Source organism: Zootoca vivipara, chromosome 13 (genome assembly GCF_963506605.1).
Source record: "Zootoca vivipara chromosome 13, rZooViv1.1, whole genome shotgun sequence".
Classification (NCBI taxonomy): domain Eukaryota; kingdom Metazoa; phylum Chordata; class Lepidosauria; order Squamata; family Lacertidae; genus Zootoca; species Zootoca vivipara.
The window spans coordinates 15,574,050-15,601,584 of NC_083288.1; the positions used below are offsets into that span (position 1 = coordinate 15,574,050).

The window sequence follows — 27,535 nt, forward strand, 5'->3', positions numbered from 1 at the left end:
TCATTCTAAATCTGCTAGACCAGGCACCCCCAAACTGCGGCCCTCCAGATGTTTTGGCCTACAACTCCCATGATCCCTAGCTAAAAGGATCAGTGGTCGGGGAAGATGGGAATTGTAGTTCAAAACATCTGGAGGGCCGAAGTTTGGGGATGCCTGTGCTAGACAGAGCCAAGCATAGGGTGATGACAGGTGGGCCCCTCTCGTAACATAAATCCTGACTCGGCCCATGAACGGGTTTCAGGGACAGCACCACGCTTTCAACAACAAAAAATCCCCACCCACACTTTGAGGTGTATAGCATGCCGGGGCCCTTAAAAACAATTCCGTTCCCAAGAGATTCTATTAGAATTACAATTGCCAAATCACCATGCAGTAGAAAAAGCAAAACTCTGGGACATGCAGGGCTTTTTTGTCAGCCGGAACCTGTGCACCTCTCCATTGCCATTCTAAGAGAACGAGGGAAGTGTTTGTGGTGAGTTCCGGCACCTCTTTTTTGGGGGGGGGGGGGAGCAGTAGGGACATGGAAGTTCCTGGTTGCAAGGCACTGCATTTCCTCCTCTCTGAGAGGGCAAGCTGCTCTTTATTATTGGGGGGAGGGCAGGGGTCTACAAAATACGTGGGATACTTTGGCTAACAGGCCCACCAATAAGAGAGTGTGGTGCGTGCCTTGGAGTAAGGTTGGGGGTGTGAAAATGGGACGGGGCACTCCCTTCCAGAGGTTGTAGCCCCGCATAGCCTAGACCAGTGTTTCCCAACCAGTGTGCCTCCAGATGTTTTGGGACTACAACTCCCATCATCCCTAGCTAGCAAGACCAGTGGTCAGGAATGATGGGAGTTGTAGTCCCAAAACATCTGGAGGCACACTGGTTGGGAAACACTGGCCTAGACATGCTAACCATTGCTCTGTAAGTGGAAGGGTACCAATGGCAACCATGCGTACCGGGGACTGGACCTGAGCCAGCTGCCCCCCCCCCTAGAGGCGGTACTCGCAGACGTAATACATCCGCCGCTCGCAGTCATTGTCCCACCACTTCCCGTCGTCTGAGCTGAGGGACACGCAGTTCTCCCGGGCGCCGCCGTTGGGTTGAGTCACCAGGAAGTCGCGGTACCAGTCGAAGACAGACACGCGCTGCCCGTTCTCGAAGAGCCACAGCCCTTCCGAGCGCCGGTCGTTGATGCCCACCCAGACAGGCCAGTTGTTAGGCTGGAAGGCATCGTAGAGGTAGCGGCGCAGGATGGCCAGCTCGGTGGCGTCTGCTGGCATGGCCAGGTTCCCTCCCCTGAGTTCGCACAGTTTTTGCGCCGCGTCGTAGACCTCGAAGTTCTTGAAGATCAGGAAGCATTTGCTGTGGGTCCGGCGGCCTCGCAAGCAACCTTGGGATAGGGCAGAGAGTGTCATGGTTACGACGACGGCAACTGCTGCTGCTGCTACCACCTACGGCTTGCGATTCCATCAAGTGGAATGCAGGGAGATGGTTCTCTGCCCCAAGAAGCCTGCTGTCTGAACTTTGACACATGGGGGCAACAGAGGGTGAATGGCCTTGAGAAACGCCTCCATCCCGAAGAATGAAGGCCTTTCGTGGCCTATTTTTTTTATTTAAAAAAATACAGTCAAATGAAATCGCGGGCAGGAGGGGAAATGACAAAATAATTAGAACAGATAAATTTTGTAATGCAGTAGAAAAGGGCTGAGTAAAAACGCTGCAGAGATGAGGGTGGGAAGTCAACTTACGAAACAGTGTGTTTGGTTTGAAGGTCAACGTGAAAACGTTTGAAAAATAAGAATAATAAATTATACTGTATAGAGATATAAAGAGAGAGAAACCCTTCTACGCTCACATCTCAACCCGAGCTCAGTGTGCTGGATTCGAACAATCCCTCTCTGTTCCTGAATAACCTGTGCTTTGATCCTTATGCTCCATCAGCCCTGAGCAGCATATGAAATCCTGACTCTCTGACACACACACACCACAATCTTGACACCAAAAGAACGACAGCTTTTTGAGCTAAAGGAGGGATTTGGCAACTGGCGGCCAAAGGCTCTGCCTATTTCCAAGGGCTCTGCCTATTATTGCCCTTTAGCCGCTCCCTGCCCTTGCAAGTTGAGGGCCAGAAACAGCCACGATGCTGGAGATCTGTGGCTGGCCTTCCTGATCCTTTTTGTCTTTATCAAGAAAACACTGGACTGGAGAATTAGCTTAGTTGGTAGAACATGAGATTCTTAATCTCAGGGTTGTGGGTTTGAGGACCATGTTAGGCGAAAGATTCCTGCCTTGCAAGGAATGGCATCAGTGACGGTATAGGGCCGTTCCCTGTTTCCCTACCGCTCGCAATGTGCATTGCCTCCCTGCCACCGTCCTCACCGTCGATTCGCCCAAGCTCTCTCTGGTTGCGCGTGGCGACTTCTTTCAAGGAGTCAAGCGACTCGTGAGCCTCCGTCACGCTCCCCTTCAGCTCAGCCAGGCCATGAGAGAACTGGGAGACCTTCACATCCATGAGGTGGAACTGCACATTGAGGCGGTGGACGGCCGCATCCAGGCTGTTCAGGCGGGAGACTGCTTGGACAACAAGGAGGGAGGAAGAAGAGGAGGAGGAGAAACAAAGGCAGATTTTAAGGGCCTGGAAGCAGAGGAACAGGTGCAGTGCTATATTCCTAGAAAAAGAGGTGGGAATGTTAGGGATGTGGATTAGGATATATTATTAGATAGATCCTATCCAAGCTTGTGTTATCAAGCTTCCAATATCAGCAGAGTGACATTCCCCTTTTGTGCGCAGCAAAACGTGAGCGTTAGGTTCGTTAGAACCTCTGCAACAATATTATACTTCAATATTATGCTTCCTGGAAAATCCCCTTTTTCCCTCTTAAAAGAAATACACAACACAATCGTATTAAAATAAGATAGAGTTTACTCACATGACATCCTGAGTTAACAGCATAATCTCAGAAAGGCAGGCTTGCTTAGGAAAGTTACAAATATATACATGTGGAGACTACTTGGTAAAGTAAGGCTCCATCTGGTCTCTCTCTTGGCAGCAGGCCGAGAGGGAGAACCATCCTAACTGGAGATTCTCTGAAGATGTGTTCCCATGGAAGGAGAAATGGCTAAGAGAGAGAATGGCTGCTGGCTAGGGGCTTTTCTCTGCCAGCTAATCCATCTCATCTGCATATCTGGAGGAACAGGAACTGAGCTTAATCAGGTATCCCTCCAGGTGAGTTCCTGTTAGTGGACACTCTAGGAACTGTTGTGACTTGTCTGCCCCAGTGCTCCATCCCACAATCATGAACGCCTCCCCTGCTCTCTTATAATGGCAATGGTGCCCACCTGACAGTTCTGGCAAGTTTCAACTGAAAAAAAGCCCTGAACAGGAGGAATGCTCTTGTAAGGATATAATCTCAGAGGGAAACTGTCTCTCTAGATGCTGTTGGACTTCAACTCCCATCAGCCCTGGGCAGCATGGCCAATGGCCAGGGATGATGGGAGCTGTAGCCTAGCAACCTCTAGAAGGCCACAGGTTCCCCAGCCCAGCCCATAAATTCCAATGTTCTGCTTATTTTATTTTATTCATATCCCACCTTTCCTCCCAAGAAGCTCAGGTGATGTACGTGATTCTGGTCACCCACATTTTATCCTCAGAATAACCCTATGAGGTAAATTAGACAGTGGCTGGCCCAACACCACCCAAATGAGATATTTAAAGAAGAGTAGGAATGTTTTGTAGATTATTTGGAAAATTATAAGCATATTTAAAAAGTTAACAGTAACGGAGGACTGTTAAACGGAGTAAATTCAGCAGTAATAACTATGCAGATGTAGTGGAAAAGAAAATAATGAAATGAACCATGGAAAGGGCAGGGGGAAGTCAATATTAAATGTGCATTTGGTATTTGGATTACTATTTATTGTTCTTATTGTAAAATGAAATTAAAAACAACAACACATCACCCAATGAGCTTCAAGGCCATGTGGAGATTTGAACCCTAGTCTTCTGGGGCCTAGTCCAACACTCTAACCACTCTTCTTCTTTGGCAATCACTCGTAGCCAAGTAAGATTGTCTTCCATGAACACGATCTTAACAGGGAGTCCATAAGCGATTGTGGAGGCCAATTCTGGATCCACACATCCTTCCCCAGTGGAGACATAGGTTTCTGGGCGGGATTTGACCATGGTGAGGGTTTGCCAAGCGTGCCTTCCTCTTAGCGCGTTTCTCCCTTTCGTCCTGAGTTCGAGCGTCTTCAAAGCCCATGGCACCTTTGGTAAAGACTGTTCTCCAATTGGAGCGCTTGCAGGCCAGTGTTTCCCAGTTGTCGGTGTTTATATTTCATTTTTTTAGATTTGCCTTGAGAGAGTCTTTAAACCTCTTTTGTTCACCACCAGCATTACGCTTGCCATTTTTAAGTTCGGAATTGAGTAGTTGCTTTGGAAGATGATAACCAGGCATCCGCACAACGTGACCAGTCCAACGAAGTAGATGTTGAAGAATCATAGCTTCGACACTGGTGATCTTTGCTTCTTCCAGTACACTGGCATTAGTTCGCCAAGTAATGTGTTAAAAAAATCCGGAGGCGCCGTTGATGGAATCTTTTGAGGAGTTGGAGATGACATTTGTAAGTTGTCCATGTTTCACACTGGCCACCTGCTCTCATAGTCACCAGCCAGTTGGCCATGGGAAGCCCATAAACAGCACACTAGAGCAACAGGCCTCTCTCCCATGGTAAATCCCCAGCGGACGACATTTAGAGGAGCATGACCCCTGCTTCTGGAAGTAGCATATGATGCTGTCATGACTAAAGGCCATTGATTCTCCATGAATTTGTTTTATCCCCCTTTAATGTAATCTAAAAAATCATTACAACTTCTGAGATTGAATTCCATAGTTTAACTGTGTATCGTGTAAAGACGTTCCTCCTTGTTTTTGTCCTGAGACTCTTCATTTGTCCTGAAACTCTTCAACTTCATTGGATGTCATTGGGGTCTAATATGAGATGAAAACTATTCCCTACCCACTTTCTCCACACAGAATTATAGAAATGTAAGTTGGAAGGGTCCCCTAGTGTCACCTAGTCCAACTCCCTGCAATACAAGAATCTAAACCTTGCATTTTGATATACAACTGGAGTGTGTCATTTTAGGGAGCAAAGCTTAACTTTTGCAAATTTCTTCATTGAGGGGTGTTAAAAATGTTTTTGGGTCTGGGGAATTCAAATCTATTATTTTTTGTGACTGCACAACATTTAGCTTTGTAAGTCTACGTTTGATGAAGCATATAAACTCCCTTTTTGGGAAAATGTTAATGTTACCTCCTGTAAATGTCAGGCAATGCTAAACAATGATTCTATAATAATATTCATATACCATATGACTACAAATACTTAGCAATCATTTCTAATTATTTCTATGCAGTTTTGCACACATTTTACGTACTAAGCAAAATGAAATTATATTAATTTAAGCAAGATAACTTTTGGATTCCCAAGTCATGTTATAATTTTTTAGCACCCCTCATTGTTGAAATCTGAAAGGGGAAAAATTCAACACGCCTTCCCCTGTTCTGCTGACCTCTTCGCTACACAAAAATGCTCAAAATGCTGTAGCCTTTCCTCATATAGGTAAGATGCTCCAGCCCCTATGTCATCTCGATTGTCCTTTTCTGCACCTTCTATAACTCTACAATATCCTTTTTGGGGTGCAACAACCAAGACTAGACGCATTATTCCAAGCGTGGTTGCATGATCAATTTGTGTAAAGGCAATATGATACTGGCAGTTTTATTTTTTATCCTTCCCTAATGATCTCCAGCACTGAGTTTGCTCCTTCTTTCTTTCTTCCTTCCTTCCTTCCTTCCTTTTTAATGGCAGCCACATGTATGGGTTTCCCGGCAGCTAGAGAAGAGACTGTAACCAGAGTACAGTCTGTCAACAGGCAGTGCAAACTGCATGGCAATTGCGAGGCTGTTCACACTGCACTGCTAAGGAAAGACGCTTTCACTGCAACCCAGCAACCAGTTCCCTGAAATCCAAATTGACTCTTAGCAAAGTGAAAATCCAATGCAATCTCTCTGCTGTTCTCCTTGCGCACACTCTAAAGGAGGCGGTAATGCAGTTTGAGGCTCTTTATCACTTGGTGGTATGTTCAAGCCAAGGTGCCTTCCAAGACAATGATCAGCCAAATTTCCCATTAGTGTCCTTTGTCTGGCTGTCCCCCAGCAATGACCAAACCTGTAGCAATGCCCCTGTAGCAGATGCCTTTGTCTGCCCCACCTGCAATAAAACATGTCTCTCCAATATCTGTCTCCACAGCCACAGCAGGCGCTGTAACTCTCCAACAGTTTGACTTTACCCCTTTCACCCCGCACAAGGTCCACTCTTCTATTGTCTCCCCAGACAAGAGGTATGTCAATAACCAGAGCCAGTGTGGTGTGGTGGTTAAGAGTGGTAAGACTCGTAATCTGGGGAACCGGGTTCGTGTCTCCGCTCCTCCACATGCAGCTGCTGGGTGACCTTGGGCTAGTCACACTTCTCTGAAGTCTCCCAGCCCCACTCACCTCACAGAGTGTTTGTTGTGAGGGGGAAGGGAAAGGAGAATGTTAGCCGCTTTGAGACTCCTTCGGGTAGTGATAAAGCGGGATATCAAATCCAAACTACTACTCCTCCTCCTCCTTCTTCTTCTCCTCTTAAGTAAAACCCTCTCTATACAGGCCAAACCCTCCTAATGTCCCTATTTTCCAGGGACAGTGTCGGATTTACAGAAGCCATCCCAGTCTCTGATTTGATCCCGGAATGTCCCACTTCTCCTTAAAAAGGTAAAGGGACCCCTGACCATTAGGTCCAGTCGTGACCGACTCTGGGGTTGCGGCACTCATCTCGCTCTATTGGCCGAGGGAGCCGGCGTACAGCTTCCAGGTCATGTGGCCAGCATGATAAAGCCACTTCTGGCAAACCAGAGCAGCGCCCGGAAACGCCGTTTACCTTCCCGCCAGAAGGTATTTATCTACCTATTTATCTACTTGCACTTTGACGTGCTTTTGAACTGCTAGGTTGGCAGGAGCTGGGACCAAGCAACGGGAGTTCACCCCGTTGCAGGGATTCGAACCGCCGACCTTCTGATCAGCAAGCCCTAGGCTCTGTGGTTTAACCCACAGCGCCACCCGCGTCCCCCCACTTTTCCTTAGGACATCCCTGTTTTCATCACAACCTTTAGGAGACATTTGAAGGCAGCCCTACAGCTTCCATCTTCCCTGATTGTTGGTCACAGAGTCTAGGGCTGATGGGAGTTAGTACTCTCAGGGTTGCGGGTTCGATCCCCACATTGGGCAAAAGATTCCTGCATTGCATGGGGTTGGACTAGATGACCCTCAAGGTCCCTTCCAAGTCCGTGATTCTAAGTTAGAACCTGTCCTGAGTTGGGGACTGCCTTTACTGCCTATGTTGGGTTTCTTTAAAAGAAAATTACCTACTGGTAAGAACACGGCTCTGCTCCCTACACAAACAGTAAATTATCACATCACGGGGCCATCTTTCTTGCTGTGGTCAAATTATAAATGCAGGCAGTTCAGCTCAGCTAAGGAATGGAATGAGCAGACTGGGTAGCTTCTAAGGATTGAGTTATGGGGGGGTGTGCATGCAAGCACATCTGTATAAGCCTCTCTGTGCAAGAGACAGATAAGGGAGGGTGGTCTGTGGGTGATGCAGGAGGGATCTAGGTGGTTGCGGTCAACTGGAGGGGGGGGTGTCGGGCCTTGAGTAGGCTCTGTGTACATGTGGGGCAATTGGAAGGAAGAACTCATCAGCCCAGCCAACACCACAGGCAAGAAAGAGGTATGTTTGATGTGTCTCTCTCTCTCTCTCTCTCTCTCTCTCTCTCTCTCTCTCTCTCTCTCTCTCTCTCTCTCTCTCTGTGTGTGTGTGTGTGTGTGTGTGTGACGCAGCAGACTAGGCACAGCCATTAAAAGATGCCTTTGCATTTCATGTGCAGACTTTCAAAAAAATGCAAATTGCATCAAGGGTAAAGGCCAATCAAGGCAGGCAGGCAGAGAGGGGTTTAACCCTTTCCTCCTCTGGCAGAAAAGCCTTCCTGTGAAAAGGGGTGCTTGCACTGGAAAGACCACAGGGGTCAGCAAACATTTTCAGCAGGGGGCCGGTTCACTGTCCCTCAGACCTTGGGGGGGGGGGCTGGACTATATTTTTGGGGGGGGAGGGGGAGAAAAAAATGAAAGAATTCCTATGCCTCACAAATAACCCAAAGATGCATTTAAAATAAACCCACACATTCTACTCATGTAAAAACACCAGGCAGGCCCCACAAATAACCCAGAGGTGCATTTTAAATAAAAGGACACATTCTACTCATGTAAAAGCACACTGATTCCCGGACCATCTGTGGGCCGGATTGAGAAAGGGATTGGGCTGGATCCAGCCCCCGGGTCTTAGTTTGCCTACCCAGGTTCTTGGCCATTGGACCCACGACTGGTGTCATCTGCTCGATCTGTCCTGGCATGCAGGAAAAGACCCATCTGGTAACCTCACCTGGTTTAGCTGGCCTTACGCAAATTTAGGAATATTTGCTACACTTTAAAGGGAAAGATCATCCCACCACAATGGGGAAGACAGTGACCAGCTGACCTGCAGGCCTGTTCTGCCTGTTGCCCGGGTGTTAACTGTTGATAGACAAACTCAATGTCCCTCTCAGTCTCCTTTATTTTTTTTTAAGGTTCTTTCTCTTTACATCAGGCTTGGACCGTACAGACCTTCCTATGGAGATGTGTACGCTGACAGGCTTATAAACAGAGGACTCTGTAAAGTAGGACACACGTGCCCATGCTGGTCAAGCAGTGGGGGATTTCATCCTATCTTCCACTACCCTTAGCAGCTAGTGCCCATTGGGACTGATGGGGCAGAACTCGGGGAGCCCAACAGTAAGGTAAAGGTAAGGGGACCCGTGACCGTTAGGTCCAGTCGCGAACGACTCTGGGGTTGCGGCGCTCATCTCGCTTTACTGGCCGAGGGAGCCGGTGTACAGCTTCCAGGTCATGTGGCCAGCATGACAAAGCTGCTTCTGGCGAACCTAAGCAGAGCACGGAAACGCCGTTTACCTTACCGCCAGAGCAGTTCCTATTTACCTTACCGCCAGAGCAGTTCCTATTTATCCTATTTATCTGGTAGCTTGGTTTACAAACACAATTGGTTCCGGAAGTCTGTACTTAACCTGAAGCGTACTTAACCCAAAGTATGAGTGTAATTGGTTCTGGAGGTCCGTACTTAACCTGAAGCGTACTTAACCTGAAGCGAACTTTCCCATTGAAAGTAATGGAAAGTGGATTAATCTGTTCCAGATGGTCCGTGGAGTACTCAACCTGAAGCGTACTTAACCCGAGGTATGAGTGTAATTGGTTCCGATAGTCTGTACTTAACCTGAAGCATACTTAACCCAAAGTATGAGTGTAATTGGTTCTGGAGGTCCGTACTTAACCTGAAGCGTACTTAACCTGAAGCGAACTTTCCCATTGAAAGTAATGGAAAGTGGATTAATCCGTTCCAGATGGTCCGTGGAGTACTTAAACTGAAGCGTACTTAACCTGAAGCGAACTTTCCCATTGAAAGTAATGGAAAGTGGATCAATCCGTTCCAGACAGGTCCGCGGAGTACTTAAACTGAAAATACTCAAACCGAGGCATACTAAACCGAGGTATGACTGTACTTGCACTTTGACGTGCTTTTGAACTGCTAGGTTGGCAGGAGCAGGAACCAAGCAACAGGAGCTCACCCCATCGCAGGGATTCAAACCGCCGACCTTCTGATCGGCAAGCTCTAGACTCTGTGGTTTAACCCATAGTGACAGAGCTAATTCCAGTTTCGGAGAAGTAGGTTGACAAGCAATGTCACTCCCTGGACCAGTTCTATGCAAGACGGCAGCCAGGTGGTGGGTGGCTGAGGTTGGTGGGGTAGTGCCCCATTTGCCCTACAGATTACGCCCCCCACTGTTACCCACCCTACCCCACCACAGCTTGTACTGAAGAAGCAAAACATGTACAAAAAACCCCGAAATATATAAAGGATTCTTTCCCTGATACCCAGTTTTTTGTCTCCAATTTTTAATATAAGGGATAATCATGACAGCCTACCTTGCAGGGTTGTTAAGATAATAATTGGGGAGTGCTCCAGTGTGCTAAATATAGCCCTTATTCATCTTCAGCTGCCGCTTTTATTTACTTGTTAAAAACATTCCTGGATTACTTGATGGTTGAAGGAAACTGCAGTGCTTAACTCGAGTTAGCTCAACTTGAGCCAAGTGCGATTGAAGTGGGAACAAAGAGCCAAGATGCGCCTTCCGTATTTTTATTTTTAAACCTTCTGTGATCATTCACAGTCTCCTTTCTTTGGATGTTTTACTTCTATGGTAACTTTCATTTCAGCCACTAAGTCTCGATGGCATTCACAGCCACAGCTCGCCAGCAATGGAACCGACCCCACAGCAGGGTTCCCCACCCCACCCTGGTTTCTCCCCTAATGCTGAGAAAAAATGTTGTGTTTCCAAGGATGGAAAAATCCACATCATATTTCTGTGAACTTCAGTGCTGGGTACTATAGTTAGGTACTCCCCCAGCCCAGCCCCAGTATTGCGCTTTCCCAGAATCCTTTTCCAGAACAAAGGCCAAACTAAACATGGCACAGCAACCATGGTGTGCAATTTTATCCTGCTGCTGGTGTGTGTGTGTGTGTGTGTGTGTGTGTGTGTGTGTGTGTGTGTGTGTAAGTGTTATAAATGAAAAAGCTGGTAGGGAGGTTGGGCTCTTCAGCAGAAGTGCTTAACCCTTTGCCCTCCTGGAATCTTTTTTTTTTTAAAAAAAAAAATCAAAGTTAGGAGAGGAGCAACTGGGGAGGGAATTTTTGAGCAGAGGTGCAGACTGAGGGGAAATAGTTGGGAAGTCTTCTTTGCCCTCTCTGCTCCCCTCTACACACACACACACACACACACACACACACACACACACACACACACACCTTTTGCTCAAGATCCCAGCCTCCCCTGTGTGCTTTTCCTTTTAAAAAAAATGCCAGGGCAAAGTTACACACAGCTTTCCATCCTGGGTACTTTGGCCCTAAAGGAGTACCAATGATGCTGTGCTTCAAGTGAAAGTTACAACAGCCAATTATCTGTGATGTGAAGGATAGCTGTCGCTCTGGATTTTAAGGAAGGAGAACTGTCGCTCTGAATTACATGTGCAACATAAACCTTGATGCCATTTGTTTCTTCTAGGGAAAAGCTTCAGAGATGAGTAAGGAGGGGAGGGGAGATGATTTAGGGTGGGGAAGTGGAGAGTGATTAACCCTTTCACCACGACACATTTGCAAGGAGCTTGGGAGCCTCTCATGTGTAAGAATGAAAAAATTCCTTCAGTAGCACCTTAAAGACCAACTAAGTTTTTATTTTGGTATGAGCTTTCGTGTGCATGCACACTTCTTCAGATGGTACCTGTCTGGAGCATTAGGGGAGAAACCAGGGTGGGGTGGGGTGAATGATCACAGAAGGTTTAAAAATAAAAATATGGAAGGCGCATCTTGGCTCTTTGTTCCCACTTCAATCGTACTTGGCTCAAGTTGAGCTAACTCGAGTTAAGCACTGCAGTTTCCTTCAACCATCAAGTAATCCAGGAATGTTTTTATGCACAACATTTTGTAACCAGTTAAAAAGATCTCAGGTAACAGGTGATAAGCAGGATTTTTTTATCTTAGATCTTGCATTGCTACTGGACGTGTGGACCCGGAATTGGCCTCCACAGTCACTTACGGACCCATTGTTAAAATTGTGCTTATGGAAGACAATCTTACTCTGCTACAAGTGATCGAAGAAGAAGAAGACTGCCTGTAAGTGAATACAGTACTGTACTGGGCTAGATAGACAAATAGTCTATCTCCCTAAGCCATATACTTTTAATTCCCAAAGGAATGCTATCTGCCACTATGCTATTCTGGTTAACTGCTACAGGCAACTGGCTAGTGGTTTTTGCAGGACACCAAATGTTGGTCTGAATCCAGCAAGGCAAAACCGATGGGCCCATGCCATCAGCTCTTTTGAGATCCCAGCTCCATGGGTCTCCTCTTTCCTTCGGCTCTCAATCATTTCGCAGCAGCCATTCCATCTGGCTGCAGGAGGAGGAGGAGAGACAGGAAGCAGGGTCACCCCACTGTCTCAGTTGACAGCTCCCTTTGGCTCCTCCTGTCCCTGGATTCTTCCCATTGCAACTGGTCATTATGACAACCACCATGCAGCCTGGTCAACAGGTGCCTTAAAAATAGAGTGCACTTGTTTTCCTCTCCCCTCACCATCCCTTTTTTCCTTTTGTGTCATGTCTCTTGCAAGCTCAGCTGCCAGAAGACTGCCTTGTCTTAACAGATCTTATGTTAGTTGCTCTGGGATTCTTCTTTGGCTCGGAGAGCAGGATAAAAATACTTCAAATAAATAAATGATCTTAGCACTTACTTCCCCGTGGGATGCTTGCTGGCAGGAGAGATTGCTCTTACTGCTGTGCCTAAACTTTTGATTGCCATTGTGAATATTAGAATTCTAGAGAGGTTGGGGGTATTCCTGGCAGTGCAACAAAGTGCTAGGGTGATTCTCGTTCCCCTCCTCCTCCTCCTTCTCCAGCCAAAAGTGGAGGTTTTTTATAAAGTGAAAGGAAGTCATTGATGGGTAGGGTTTACTGTTGCTTGCAGCCAAGACCCAAGAAATCAGGATTTATGTTAGGAATTGATTGGAGTTAGATGTAATTGGCTTCTGTGCCTGAGGACAAGCAGAAAGCAGTGGCTTCAGAAAAAGAGTGGAAGATATATCATTTGGGAGCATGGGACGGCAGGCGAGGGAAGGCTCGAGAAACAGCGTATGTTGAGCTTGCTCAGAACGACTGCTAAGGGAGGGCATAATAGCAGTTTTCAAATTGGCCCAACGAGTAAGCCCAACGACTCCAGAGAGATTCCAAACAAACAAACAAACAAACAATCCTATTAAAAATAGAGAGCCTATGAGCTGTAAAAGGAGCTGTAAAGGCTGCGAGGATATACAATGTGTAGCCCATCAACCCCAGCCAGAATGGAACTGGTAAAAGATTATGGGAGTTGTAGTCCAACAACATGCACAGATCACCTTGTTTGTTTGTTTGTTTGTTTGTTTGTTTGTTAAATTTGTATACTACTCGTAGATCTCAGGGCGGTTCACAGCATAAAATTGCAATATAATAAAGACAAAATACATAACAAAAAGAACAAACACAATCCAAAAATCCCCCTTCCACAACACATCAGATCAATCAGCCCAAGGCTGGTTGAAGAGGAACGTTTTTGCCTGGTGTGCCTAAAGGTGTACTGTACAATGAAGGCGCCAGGAGAACCTCCCTGGGGAAAGTATTCCACAAGCAGGGAGCCACTGCAGAGAAGGCCCATTCTCGTGTGTTGCCATGCTGTGGACCTCTCGTGGAGGAGGCACACTTAGAAGGGCCTCAAGGATGATCTCAGGATCTGGCAAAGTTCATATGGAGACAGGCGGTCCTTGAGGTATTACGGTCCTGAGCTGTTCAAGCAGGACCAGCGGTCAAGGATGATGGCAACTGTAGTCCAAAAACAGCTGCAGACCCAAGTTGGGAAACCCTGGTCTAGAGCAAGAGCAGGGAATCTCGAGGGGAGGTGCAATTGTGGAGCTCCCCTTGGGACTGCCTTCGGAGGAAGCCATGGCTGTTTAAAGTGGCATGATACTGCAGCAGCAGCAGCAGCAGCAGCAACAACAACAACAACAACAACAACACCACTAACACTCCGCCCACCTGGCTTGGTTTCCCCAGCCACCCTGGGCAGCTTTCCAGCACATATAAAAACATAATAAAACTAAAAACATAATAAAACTTTAAATCTGTAGTGCAGATGGGGCCAGAGAGAACTACATTGCTCCCAAGCCTGGAGGGCTCCACCATGGCTAGCAGAAATCGATAGATCTATCTTCTGTTCTTTTAACAAAACTCCCTTCAAAGCCAGCTAGAAGAGGATTCTCATTACAGTGGTACCTCAGTTTACAAACACAATTGGTTCCGGAAGTCTGTACTTAACCTGAAGCGAACTTTCCCATTGAAAGTAATGGAGTACTTAAACTGAAAATGCAGCTTCCAGGTCATGTGGCCAGCATGACAAAGCCGCTTCTGGTGAACCTGAGCAGAGCACGGAAACACCGATTACCTTCCCGCCAGAGCAGTTCCTATTTATCTACAGTGGTACCTTGGTTTACAAACACAATTGGTTCCAGAAGTCTGTACTTAAACTGAAACGTACTTAACCTGAAGTGAACTTTCCCATTGAAAGTAATGGAAACTGGATTAATCCGTTCCAGACGGGTCCGCGGAGTACTCAACCTGAAGCGTATTTAACCCGAGGTATGAGTGTAATTGGTTCCCGAAGTCCGTACTTAACTTGAAGTGTACTTAACCCGAAGCGAACTTTCCCATTGAAAGTAATGGAAAGTGGATTAATCCGTTCCAGACGGGTCCGCGGAGTACTTAAACTGAAAGTACTCAAACCGAGGCATACTTAAACTGAGGTATGACTGTATGTTAACTGGGGTTCTGAAACTCTGAGATGGGAAAGATCACCTTTTTAAAAGGAAGGGGGGACCTGAGTGTTTTGCGTTACTCACACACGTAGGTGAAGTCATCCTCTTCCTCCTGCGGAGCCGGGGGTGCTGTGGTTGGGGACAGCTGTGTGGTACGGGGAGCCTCTTCTACGGGTTCCTCCACCTCTGCATTTTCGTCTAAGATCTCCTTGCCAGCTGGGTCCCCGACCTCAGTCAGGGTGACCTCCTGCGCAGCTTCTTCTCCGGTTGCTTCTGAGAGCTCCAGAACCTCTTGCAGGTGCTGGGAAAAGGGGAGGGTAGACAAGGAGGGTTAGAATAGGAACAGGCATCCTCAGGCTCAGGGGTGGGGGAACAAATGGTCTCTCTGCCTACATCCTCTGGACTCTTCCGAAGCCATGCGCCCTGCCAAGCCACACTCCTCACCAGTCTTGATTGATTCGCACCCTCCTCAAGTGTTTTTGCCTGAGCTCTGCTTTGCCTACCAGAATGGAAGACAGAAAGGGGTGTTTGCACACCCTCAAACATTTTCCCAATGAAAAGAGGGATGTGCTGTTTAACAACAACAACAACAACAACACTCCACCCATCTGTCTGGGTTGCCCCAGCCTCTCTGGGCGGCCTCCAACATATAAAAACGTCATGAAACATTAAAAAAAACCTTCCCTATACAGATGTCTTGCCTTCAAGTGTCTTCTAAAGGCTGTATAGTTATCTCCTTGGCTCGGGGTTTGCATAACTCCTTACCCCCCCAACATTATTCCTGCATTGCAGGGGTTTGAACTAGATGTCCCTTGGGGTCCCTTCCAACTCTACAATTCTACGATTTCTCCAATGAAAATATGGACGTCCTAAGGAAAACCAGGACATTCTGGGATCAAATCAGAACTTCCAACAACTGCTGGGGCCCCACGTTTGAGAAACACGGATCTAGTAGTACAAGCCTGTATAGTAAACCCCGTGGATCGCAAGCCGCTGGCCACCTCTTGCAGATTTTTGCAGCCCCGGGCTGACAGCAAAGCTGGGGGCAGATAGGCTACATTCAGGTTGAGATGTAACAAGTAGGAAAGGGTTATCGCTCAGTGAAAAGACATGCGAAAGGTCCCTGGTTCAATTCTCTAAGCCAGTGGTTCCCAACAGGTGGTCCGGGGACCCCCAGGGGTCTGCGAGCTATGCCAGAGGGGTCCGCAAGATGCTATTAGAATAAAAAATATATTAAATATATTTCGTATGATAACAGATTTTTTGTTTTGGCCGCTTCCTGCATGAGCAGAGTCTAGCGCAAAACTAGAATTAGATGAGGCAGTAGTTCTGCTGTATGCCGTTAGGTGGCGCTTTACAAACACTACTGTTTTGCAAAGAGGCAGCGCGCGCATTCTACTAACGCTCACCTCCCCAAGATGCTTTGCGCGTGTCGGCTTCATTTGTGCGCTACTGCGCAGGTACCCTGTCTTCTCCATTCCCCTCCCTCCTCCCTGGACTCTTATAAAAAGACTCTTAATTTGGCTCTCACTTTTTAATTTTAGGATTAGGAAATAATGGGGGTCCTTGTCACAATAGCGGCTCAATGAGGGGTCCTCGAGAAAATTTTGTTGGGAACCCCTGCTCTAAGCTCTCCAGGTGTGACTGGGAATGTTCCCTTTCTGAAATCCTGACGAGCCACTGCTCTTCAGTCAACAGTACTGAACTATGTGGACCCTTGTTCTGACTAGGTATAAGGCAGTTTCTTATGTTCCCTAAAACAGGAGGAAGTGTAACTAAAGAGGGCATTCGAAGCATGGAATTAAGGTGGAACCTCAGAAACCACCCAAGCAAAGCTTTAGATCAGTGGTTTTTAAAGTGGGTGGTACTGCCCCCTGAGGGGGTCATGGGATTACCTAGGGGGGGTCTCTAAGAGGCAAGGGGGTGACAGGAGGATGCTGCAGATGTAAATGGCTATATCAGTCCTTGAAAAGCTGGTATCGCTGGACCAATTTCGTCCGTTTTGTTAAATTAATTAAGCTAAATAGTTTTGATTGGAGTTTGAATAAATGTGTAATTAATTGTTACGGTTTTCAGTTTTAGAAAGCTCAGTCGGTAGAGCGTGAGACTCTTAATCTCAGGATCATGGGTTCGAGCCCCATATGGGGCAAAATATTCCTGAATTGTAGGAGGTTGGACTAGATCAGGCATGTCCAACAGGTAGATCGTGATCTACCAGTAGATCACTGGACGTCTGTGGTAGATCACCGGTAGATCATTGGGCTCCCCCCCAAAGAAGCTAAAAAACTTTGGCTCCCCTAAAAAAAGCTCAACATCTTTGCTCTGCACCCCTAAAATGACCTGAACCACCCAAAACAGGGCTTTCCTTCCTAAAAAAAAAAGCTCAATGTTGCTTTCCTCTTCCCTAAAGAAGTTCAACAACTTTTTTTTTTTTTTTTTCCAATTTAAAAAGTAAACTTTATTGAATCATTTTTAAAAGCATGTACAATAAAATTATATGTTCACAAAATCCAAACAACAAATATGAAAATAAAACCACTTCCCAACTCTTAACGTGTCGCTTATTTCTCCTATTCACTATATTCTTGCGTTGTCATTTCTCCATTTATATCATATTAATATAAATCCCTTTCCTTTTCACTTGATTCTTTTAACAAAAAACCCCTATTCTCTTCTAACCTAAACAGACCCTTAACTCCGTTTGGATATTCTTCTTCCTAAAATATTCTTCCACATATTCCCACTTTTTAATCAATTTCTGTTTCGATACATTTCTAATTACGGCAGTCATTTTGTCAAGATTCATAAATTCAACTAGCTTTATCTGCCAATCTGCTACCCCTGGTGCCTCTTCCTTTTTCCAATTCTGACCTATCAATAATCGTGCTGCTGCACATCCATAAAGAAAAATGTCTCTTCTATCCTTAGGGAGGTTTTCTGGAAGCAAACTTAATAAAAAATATTCCGGTTTTCTTTTAAAAGTGACTTTCACTATTTTTTTTAATTCCTCATAGACCTCCCCCCAAAATTTTTTAATTTTTATGCAACCCCACCAGCAATGCATATAATCCCCTATCCTGTTACTGCACTTCCAACAATTTTTATCGGTATTTTTATATATTTTGGCAATCTTATCCGGAGTGAGGTGCCAACGATAAAGCATTTTCAGCATATTTTCTTTGATTCCTTCGCAGGCCGTGAATTTCATTGTTCTCTTAAACAAATTTTCCCATTGTACTTTATAGATTGGTTTGCCCAGATCCTGTGCCCATTTAATCATAACACACTTTATTTCCTCATCTTTTAATTCCCATTCCAAAAGATATTTATAAATTTTGGATAATAATTTGGTCTTATTGTCAATTATTAATTCCTGAATCTTGGATTTCCCTTTAGGGAACCCTTTGACTTTATGCTCCTTAAAAAGGCTTTGAACTTGGATATATTGCAGCCAACTAGCACAATTTGACCTAATCTGCTCATATGATTTCAATATTAATTGGTCTCCTTTCTTTTCTAATACGTCTTGATAAGTTAGACAATTTCTCTTTTGGATTTTCCCTCCCACTGCTGTCATTTCTAGTGGGGAAGCCCACCACGGGATTTGAGGTTCCAATAGATTCCTGAACTCCAACCAATTTTTAAATAAAGTTTTCTTTAAAACATGATCTGAAAATTGTTTAAATTTATTTCCCTCTCCCTGAACCAGGTAAGTATGCCAACCAGATGTATTTCTAAATCCCTCCACCGTCAATATTTCCTCATCTTCCAATACAAACCATTCCTTGAGCCAGCAAAGGCAGGCGGATGCATGGTAAAGCCTAAGATCTGGAACCCCCCAACCCCCTCTTTCTTTAATATCCGTAAGCAATTTGTACTGTATCCTTGGTTTTTTCCCCATCCAAATGAAATTACTTAAATCCCTCCTCCAATTATCGAAAATTTCCTTTTTACCTACTATAGGCAGCATCTGAAATAAGAACAGCATCTTTGGGAGTATTGACATTTTAATTGCCGCAATTCTTCCTGAAAATGAGAGTTTCAAATCTTTCCATCGGTCAATATCCTTTTTAATCTCCTTCCAAACTCTTCCATAATTATTTTCAAATAAATTTATATTATTTATGCCAATTACAATGCCCAAATATTTGAATTTTTTTACTATCTCCCATCCTAAAGATTTCTCCAAATTATCCAATTCATTTCCCTTTATATTTTTGACCATCACCTTAGTTTTTTTCCCATTGATTCTAAGCCCCGATATCTCCTCAAAATTTTTTAGAACTTCCCTCAAGCCTTTAATCGTTTCCTCTGGATCTTCTACCATTACCAACATATCATCCGCGAAAGCGCTGATCTTATATTCTTTCCCCTTAACTTTAATTCCTTTAATTTCTTTGTCTTCCTTGATATCAATTAACAGGAATTCAATTGACAGGACAAACAGCAACGGGGAGAGGGGGCACCCCTGCCTCGTTCCTCTTCCTATCTCAAATTCCTCCAACACCTCCCCGTTTAAAATTAACTTTGCAAATTGTTTACTATATATCGAATTGATTCCTTCAAAAAATCTCCCATTTATGCCATATGTCTCTAGCGATTTCTTCATAAACGTCCAACATAATGAATCAAAGGCTTTTTCGATATCAAGGAAGACAAAGCCCGCTTTTTTCCCCGGGGTCCAGTCTAGGTATTCTATCAGATCCAAAAGGATTCTTATATTTCTAGACATCATTCTTCCTGGTAAAAATCCTTGCTGATTCTTCCCTATGATTCTGACCAAAATCTTTTTTAATCTACTAGCCAAGATATCCGCATAAATTTTGTAATCTGTATTAAGAAGAGAAATCGGCCTGAAATTTCCTACCTGCTTAAATTCCTCCTCATCTTTCGGAATCAAAGTCACATATGCCTCCTGCCACGTCCTTGGCACCGAGCCTCCTTCTAAGATACCATTCACCAATTTTTGATATACCCCTCCTAATTCTTCTTTAAAAATTTTATAATGCTGGCTTGAAATGCCATCTGTCCCAGGGGACTTGCCTGATTTAGCTTTATTAATAGCATCATGTATTTCCTGTAATGTCACAGGGTTATTAAGTGCTTCTCTTTCTTCCTCCGTGATTATTTCTCTCCTCCTTTCCCTGAAATAATTATTTAATTTTTCTTCATTTATCCTGCCTTTATCATATAATTTTTTATAATATTTAATAAAGCATTTTTGAATATCTTCTATTTTTGTTAACCTTACCTCACCATCCTTAATCCCACTAACTATCCTTTCCTTTTGGATCTTTCTTAATTTCCATCCTAATAGTTTCCCCGTCTTATCTCCCCACTCAAAATTTCTTTGTTTAGCCCATTTAATCTTGTTTTCTATTTCCTGGCCTATCAATGCAGAGAGCTCCTTCTGTAATATTTTAATTCTCACCCCCAACTCTTTATTATTTGGATCGTCAACTAATTCTTCCTCTTTCTTACCAATTTCTTTCTTTATCTCTTCTATGTTTTTCTCTCTTTCTCTTTTTATTCTGCTCTTTTGTTGGATATACAGTCCCCTAACAAAGGCCTTCCCCGCATCCCATACTGTTGTTATATCTACTTCTTCTGAAATATTATTTTTATAGAATTCTTTTAACAGTTCTTTCATTTTTTTTACAAATGCCTCATCGTTTAAAATCCTCTCATCCATCCTCCACCTATTAAATTTCATATTTTTCCCTTTAATTTTTGTCATAATTGGGTTATGATCAGTTATTGATTTAATCATTATTGCGCATTTATTTGCTTTCTGAATTAAGCCAGGTGTTAGCCAAATCATATCAATTCTAGATGCTGATCTTTTAGCATGGGAAAAATAAGTAAATTTCTTCTCAGTCGGGTTATCCCTTCTCCAGATATCTACAAATTCATAATTCTTAATCAGATTTAGAAAATTTTCTGGTAACTTCCCTCTATCCTTTTTCCTTTCCCTTCTATTTGATCTATCTAGTTCTGGTTGTGTTACCCCGTTAAAATCTCCTAATAAGATTATTTCCTCATCCATAATATACTCTCCCATCTTTTCTCCCAATTTTTTAAAGAAATCTTTTTTACAACCGTTTGGCGCGTAGATATTTATCACTACTACATTCTTATCTGGGATAGTTAGTCTCACTCCCACCATCCTACCCTCCTCATCCTGAAATAATTTCTCCGATTTGATATTTTGTCTGACATAGATTACTACCCCCTTTTTCTTTTTCTTATTGCATGAAAAAAATTCCGTTCCTAATCTTTTATTGACTAATATTCTCTCGTGTTTTTTAGAAATATGGGTTTCTTGGAGCGCAATAACATTCCAATTATTCTTTTTCAATATGCGTTCTATCTTGTTACGTTTACACTTATTATTTAACCCGTTGGTATTCCAAGAAACAATATTAAGATCCATTACTTTATTAAATTTCACACAAAAAAAGATTTCTAAAAAATATTTCTACATAGGCAGATTATTCTCTCGAAACAGCTTTAATACAAAGTAGAATGAATTTTTCTAAAGAAGAGGTTATGATCCAGTTTGGCACTTCTGCTATTACTCTCAGGGTTACTTGTACACCTAAACTTACAAAGAAGAAAATTCAACAGATCAGATTATCAGTTCAGACTATTTTTGCTAATCTCCCATTCAATCATTCAAGTTCGTCTCCCCCTTCCTCCCCTTCCTTAAAGAGCTCTTTCCTGTTTCTATTACAGAATCTCTCCGCTTCTTCCACCGATCGGAATGTTCTTTTTCTACCTTTAAATACAAAGGTGAGCCCCTCGGGATACTCCCAAGCAAACCAAATACCCTGTTTTGTTAGGGCCTCTGTCAAGTCTTTGTAAGCCTGTCTTTTCATTCTGAACCTTCTGGGTATCTCCCTAAATATAGCTATTGTCCTTCCTTCTATAGTTAGATTTTCCTGTTTTTTCTTTTGGAAGATTTTATCTTTCAGAAATATGGAATTCAAAATTAACATGCAGTCTCCTGGCCCCTTAATATTCTTTGCTCTATCAATTCTTATTCTGTACACTTTCTCAATATCCATTGCTAAGTCCTCCTCCTTCACTTGCAGCCATTCAGCCAGTCCTTTAATTATCTTCTCTTCTACTTGTTCACCCGCAGTCTCCGGTACGCCTCTCATCCTCAGATGCAGTTCTTTTTGCTTCATCTCCAGAAGCGCAATTTGGTCCGCTAAGTCCTCCTGTATCTTCTTTCTCTTTTTTCCCTCTTCTTCGTCTTTTTCTCTTGCGGCCTTCATTTCTTTGTTTTCCATTGTCACTTTCTTTATGGCTTCCTCCTGTTTGTTCATTTTAACACTTAAGTCCTTAACCGCTTTATCCAGCTCTTTGTTTTTCCCATGCAGTTCCTTTATTTGGCCAGACAGATCTGCGATCATTTTAGAATTTCCTTCAATTTTAGATTGGAGATTGTATTCCACAGCGTCTAATTTCTCATTTATAGACTTATTCATTTCTGTTATAAGCTCCTTTATGTCCGACAGAGCATCGTTGTCACCTGGTGTAGTCATAGATTGTCTCCTTTGTTGACTTCCTGCCATTGTTGTCGCAGACCCTTGCTGTTCTTTATATTTTTTCAAAGGCATGCTCTGCTGTACAATCTCCTTCCTTTAAGTCTATCTCTCAAATGCTTTCTGTTAGTTTAAGTCCCTTAGTTTGACAGATTCCCCTTTATTCTCTTCCTTGGGAGTCCCCTCTCCCACCTTTAGAAAATCATTCTCTTTGCTTCAGTCTGCTTCAGAAGGGATCAGCGACAAGAGTGGGGGGGGGAGCTCTCCAGCGACACAGATCTTTTTTCTTTTATGGCAGCTTGCCAACAGTTCAGGTCACAGCGTTCCCTCCCACACCTCTCAGCTGTAATCCTAGCTGTGCAAGCCGTGTGAGTTGTCACGTCGCCTTCGCTTTCCCCCCTCTCCTCCTCCTCTTTCTCTCCGTTCTTCCCCCTCCTCTTCTCTGCTCAATGAGAGTCTTTTTAGCAGAGCCTGGCACTCCTCCAAGTCTCCATTTTGAAACAAGTTAAAACAAAGATCTTGGCTCAGTTATTTGGGGGTTATTCCTTTTATATTATATATTTCCTCGCTCTTCTGTTACCCCCCGTAATCAGTCCGTGGTCTGAAGCACAATTTTACTAACGATCCGCAGGGCTATCGATCGCAAGTCTCTAGCGACACATTAAAAAAGTTCCTTCGACTCTTCCCCCCGACCCGTGCAGTAATTATAGCCCTTTTAAAATGTTCTCCTCCAACTCACGGGACGGAATTTCCTATTTTTCCTTCAGCCGAAGAGCTCTGGTGCTTGCTAGGTGGATCTCTGGGGCGCCGCGTCTGCAGTTACTTTGTAGCGATCGCTGCTCTTACCGCCGCTACCGCCGAAGTCGCGTCTGGCTCCTCTCCGCCGCTTTCACCTTTTAGGGGTGCCGCGACAGAGTTCCGCCACTCTACGCCGCTTTTGTTATCTCGGCAGGGGCCCCGTACCTCTGCCTTTCTATGTGGGGGGTTTTCGGGCGCCAAACGCCCCCCGTTCTCCCACTAACTGCAGTTTTTCGCTCCGCTATTGTCGGAGCTCTTTCAACCCGATCCACTCGCTAGCGCACCTTCACCGGAAGTCAAGAAGTTCAACAACTTTTACGTGAACCCCCCAAAACAGGGCTTTCCTTCCTAAAAAATGCTCAACAACTTTGACCTGAACCCCCCCAAAAAGGGGATAGATCACTGCCAGTTTTTAACTGTGAGTAGATCGCAGTCTCTTGGAAGTTGGCCACCCCTAGACTAGATGATCCTTGTGGTCCCTTCCAGCTTTACAATTCTACGATTCTCTTATTATCTTCCTTAATGAGTCATGCATGCTGCTTTTCTGAATAATGCTTTTTATAGGGTAGGGGGCACTGGGATGAGTTTATGGAACCGGGGTGGGGTGGGGGGTGGCCCGAAAAAGTTTGGGAACCACTGCTTTAGAGATGCTTAAACAGTTGTTGGTCAAGATATTAAGTAATAGAAACCGACGGAAACAGGCAGAGCAAACAGTGAGATCGCAAATGCACACTAGATAATCACTAAGCTTTGACTTGGCCATCCACGGAAGATGCTAAGCCAAGTCCCGAAACTTGGTTACTGCTTCTAAAAGAGTTCCATGCTTTAGCGTCCAAGAGGATTCAGAAATCCAGGCTTTGTTCCAGACCTCAGTCACAAGAGCGCAGCAGCTTGATGGCAACTGGTCAGCTGGCAGTCAAGCAAAACACAAAGCCTTGCTCAAATCGAAACATTCCTTTAAGAAGGAAAAAGCATGCAAACATTGAGTGTGGGTTTTGGTGTTGTTGTTTTTCTTTTGACATCGCAGCGCAGGTGAGGTTATCCTGTTCCTATCATCCTGCCCTGGTTTTCCCGGGGCCTGTTAAGCACACGAATTTCAGATGCGTAAGACAGAGGCCTCAATTCCTCTGCAAAAAAGGAAAGTAAGAGTCCGTGTGGTGAGAGCAGACTGAGTTCAATGGCTGTAGGGCTGGATGGGAGAGGACAGAATCCAAGCAATAAGATTATTCAGCTCAGGGACGCAAGAGAGGCGTTCAGGGCAAACGAAGAGTTTTTGTATAAATTACTTTAGTGGGGACATGCATGTACACTCAGACCTACCGGAATTTTTCCTGGCTGCCTGAGCAGGTCTAGCTTAGAAAGAGAGCGAGAGTGTGTGTCTTAAGTAATATGTTTGGGTTGGAGGCTGGAACTGCCCCAGATCCTAGTATGTCTAAGAAAAAAACACAGAGCAGGCGTCTAAACATTACGCAACTGGAGTGGCCACGTGTCCAATTTTACAGACGGCAGACCTCTTATTTGAAAGCTGTCAGAGGACTGTCTCTTTTTAAAGTGTCCTCTGTTAGAAGGACTGTCAGGTATAAGTTTAAAGAACTGTGCAGCAGTGGCCTTGAAGTTTGCCCGTCAACTGTTATCAGATGCCCTTTAACATTTCTCTAATAAAAATAGGGACATCCTATTCCATAATAATAATAATAATTTTATTATCTAGGTAAAGGTAATTTTATTATCTAGGTGTTAGGGCAAAATTCTGGGTGCGAGAATGCTCAGCCACCCAGCTCATCAGGCAAGGGCCTGTGGTCGTTGCGGAGTATAAAAGGAAGGAGTCCAGCCACGATCCGGAGCAAACTGCAAGGTTTATTACTGCGCAGCAGGTTCAATGCCAGACTGAACACCGTGAACAGGGCTGCAAGAACTTTTAAAACTTCCCACCACCATCCCATAATGCACATCGAAAGCATCATACATACATCACTTGTGACAGGGTAAAACGTCAGAAAAGGGGAAGGTGCAAGGGGCATTAGCATACAGGTAAACAGGAGGTAAACAGGATTAGCATAAGGTAACAATGCACGATGTCCCAGGACACATTGTTAAGCAAGTACCAGTAAGTATCTGGGAGGGGATCCTTGAGTACCTGGCGGGGGGGGGGGGAAACAATGGGTCCAGGTGTGTGTATTGCCTCTGGCTTCGGAGGTTTGGGAATGGCAGGAGATGGTACCTGAATGTATTATGGATATGCAGAGGAGCACCACCCTGGCTACCTGACCTCTTGCTTAAGGGATTATGGCTGTTCCCTGCATCCCTGAGAGCCTTTGGCCAGAGTAGAAAAAGGGGGTTTCATTTAGAAATAAAGATACACGGTATTCATTCATAAAGAAATATGGTTACATAGAGTCTCAGGCAACAGAGAAAGGGTGGGAAAGGGAGCCTTTATTACTCAGGGCTTGATCTTGAGGGGGTTCGTGTTGGTGCGATACTAGAGTGGTGTTGTAGGATCAAATGGGGTCCCCTTGAGGGCATTAGTGCCAATCTTGATTCCCAAATGAAGCCTCGTTTGGGTGCCCCCCCTATAAAATTCCCTAACACTAGGTAAAGGTAATTTTATTATCTAGGTAAGGATAATTTTATTATCTAGGTAAAGATAATTTTATTATCTATACCCCGTCCATCTGACTGGGTTGCCCCAGCCACTCTGGGCGGCTTCCAACATATATGAAAACATAATAAAACATTAAACTTAAAAAAAAACTTCTCTATACAGGGCTGCCTTCAGATGTCTTCTAATGGTTGTACACCATTGGCTGGGGGGGGGGGGTGTCACATAACTCCATACCTCCAATATAGGGGAAAATAGCGATGACCCCCCTAAAGAATCCTTGGAACTGTAGTTTAACCCCCCACACACACACACACATAGAGCTACAATTTCCATTAACAAACTTCAGGTCTCAGGATTCTTTGGGAGGGGGGAATGTGGTTTAAACATTTGGTGTGCATGAAGCCTTAATGTCTACATGGGGCTTCACTTTTCTTTGTTCGTTTCCCAGTCCAACACATTTTGCTGCCTGAAGCAGAGCCATAAATTGATTACTTGACAGATTGCAGTGTGAATCAGGGCATGAGAAACTCCCAGTATCCTTTTGGTGATGCCTAGTGGATTCTGGGAAACGTTTGCATCTTGGATAAGGGCAGGCCGGACATTCTGGAAGCAACCTAGGATCTGTATGTTTCTAGGGTTGCCATATTTCAAGAAGTAAAAAAATCAGGACGCAAACAATTGTTGAGCTTTTTTGGGGGGGGAATTGCCCCCAAAGTTGTTGAGCTATTTGGGGGGAAACACACAAAATGTTGTTGAGCTTTTTCTCCCCTGTTTGCGAAAACCCGGACATTTCCCCGATTTTTATGAAATCCACCCCGGATGGTAATTTCTATTTTGGAATCCCAGGCATCATGTCTGAGAAAAACCAGACATATGGCAAGCCTATACATATCAAACATCACTTCCCCGCAAGGAATCCTGGGGACTGTAATTTGTTAAGGGTGCTGGGAACTGTAGCTCTGTAAACTACCGCCGAGACCACATAACACCGGTCTTGAAAGATCTACATTGGCTCCCAGTACATTTCCGAGCACAGTTCAAAGTGTTGGTGCTGACCTTTAAAGCCCTAAATGGCCTCGGTCCAGTATACCTGAAGGAGCGTCTCCACCCCCATCGTTCTGCCCGGACACTGAGGTCCAGCGCCGAGGGCCTTCTGGCGGTTCCCTTGTTGTGAGAAGCCAAGTTGCAGGGATCCAGTCAGAGGGCCTTCTCGGTGGTGGCGCCCGCCCTGTGGAACGCCCTACAGCTACCAGGTTTTTAGAAGACATCTGAAGGCAGCCCTGTTTAGGGAGGCTTCTTAATGTTCAATAGATTATTTTATTTCATTTTTCTGTTGGAAGCCGCCCAGAGTGGCTGGGGAAACCCAACCCAGCCAGATGGGCAGGGTATAAATATATTATTATTATTATTATTATTATTATTATTATTATTATTACAGTTCCCATAATTCTTTGAAGGGGTGTGTGTTTTAAATGTATGGTGTGCCCTCACACGCTGTTTCCGGCATGGCAGCTGCCCACCCCCGAGTCCCCTGGCAAATTGTATTGGCCCAGGCCACTGTCTACGCTGTCCCTTTATTTGTCCCTGTGTTAGGAGACGGGGTGTTGCCAGTGAAATGGAGAGTTTCTCACCTTTAGCATGAGGGCTCTTCTTTCCTCCTCAGAGCTGAGCTCATCCCTCTGTCCCCGAGCCGCCCCCAGCAGCAACCCCAAGAGCAGCAGCTGCACCAGAGGCCAAATCTCCATGGCGCTGTCTCTCTCCAGCCGGGACTTGGCGTACAAATGAAACCAGGAGGAGGGCGAGAGGTCAGTTATCCCGAATCTCCCACCCAATGAACTTAAGAAAGTACTGGATCCGTCTCTCTCTCTCTCTCCTTCTTTTCCCTCTTTCTCTCTCGGATGATTTCACGGGAAGTCTGCCCACTCAGGCGATGGTTGGGGCAGAAATGGGGGGGGAGGGAGGGACAGAACTCCAGCCAGCCAGAAGCCGGAATGTC

The 27,535-nt window shown here is 44.8% G+C and overlaps 1 protein-coding gene across 1 annotated transcript; it reads right to left on the minus strand.

Annotated features, from left to right (window-relative positions):
• Positions 1-498: 498 nt before the first annotated feature.
• CLEC11A (C-type lectin domain containing 11A) lies at positions 499-27,452 on the minus strand. The gene is made up of 4 exons (XM_035135561.2): positions 27,171-27,452; positions 14,674-14,890; positions 2,364-2,555; positions 499-1,374 (listed from the first exon to the last, which is right to left on the minus strand). The coding sequence occupies exons 1-4, from the start codon at positions 27,282-27,284 to the stop codon at positions 974-976; spliced, it is 924 nt and encodes a 307-aa protein (XP_034991452.2). The 5' UTR covers positions 27,285-27,452; the 3' UTR covers positions 499-973.
• Positions 27,453-27,535: the final 83 nt, after the last annotated feature.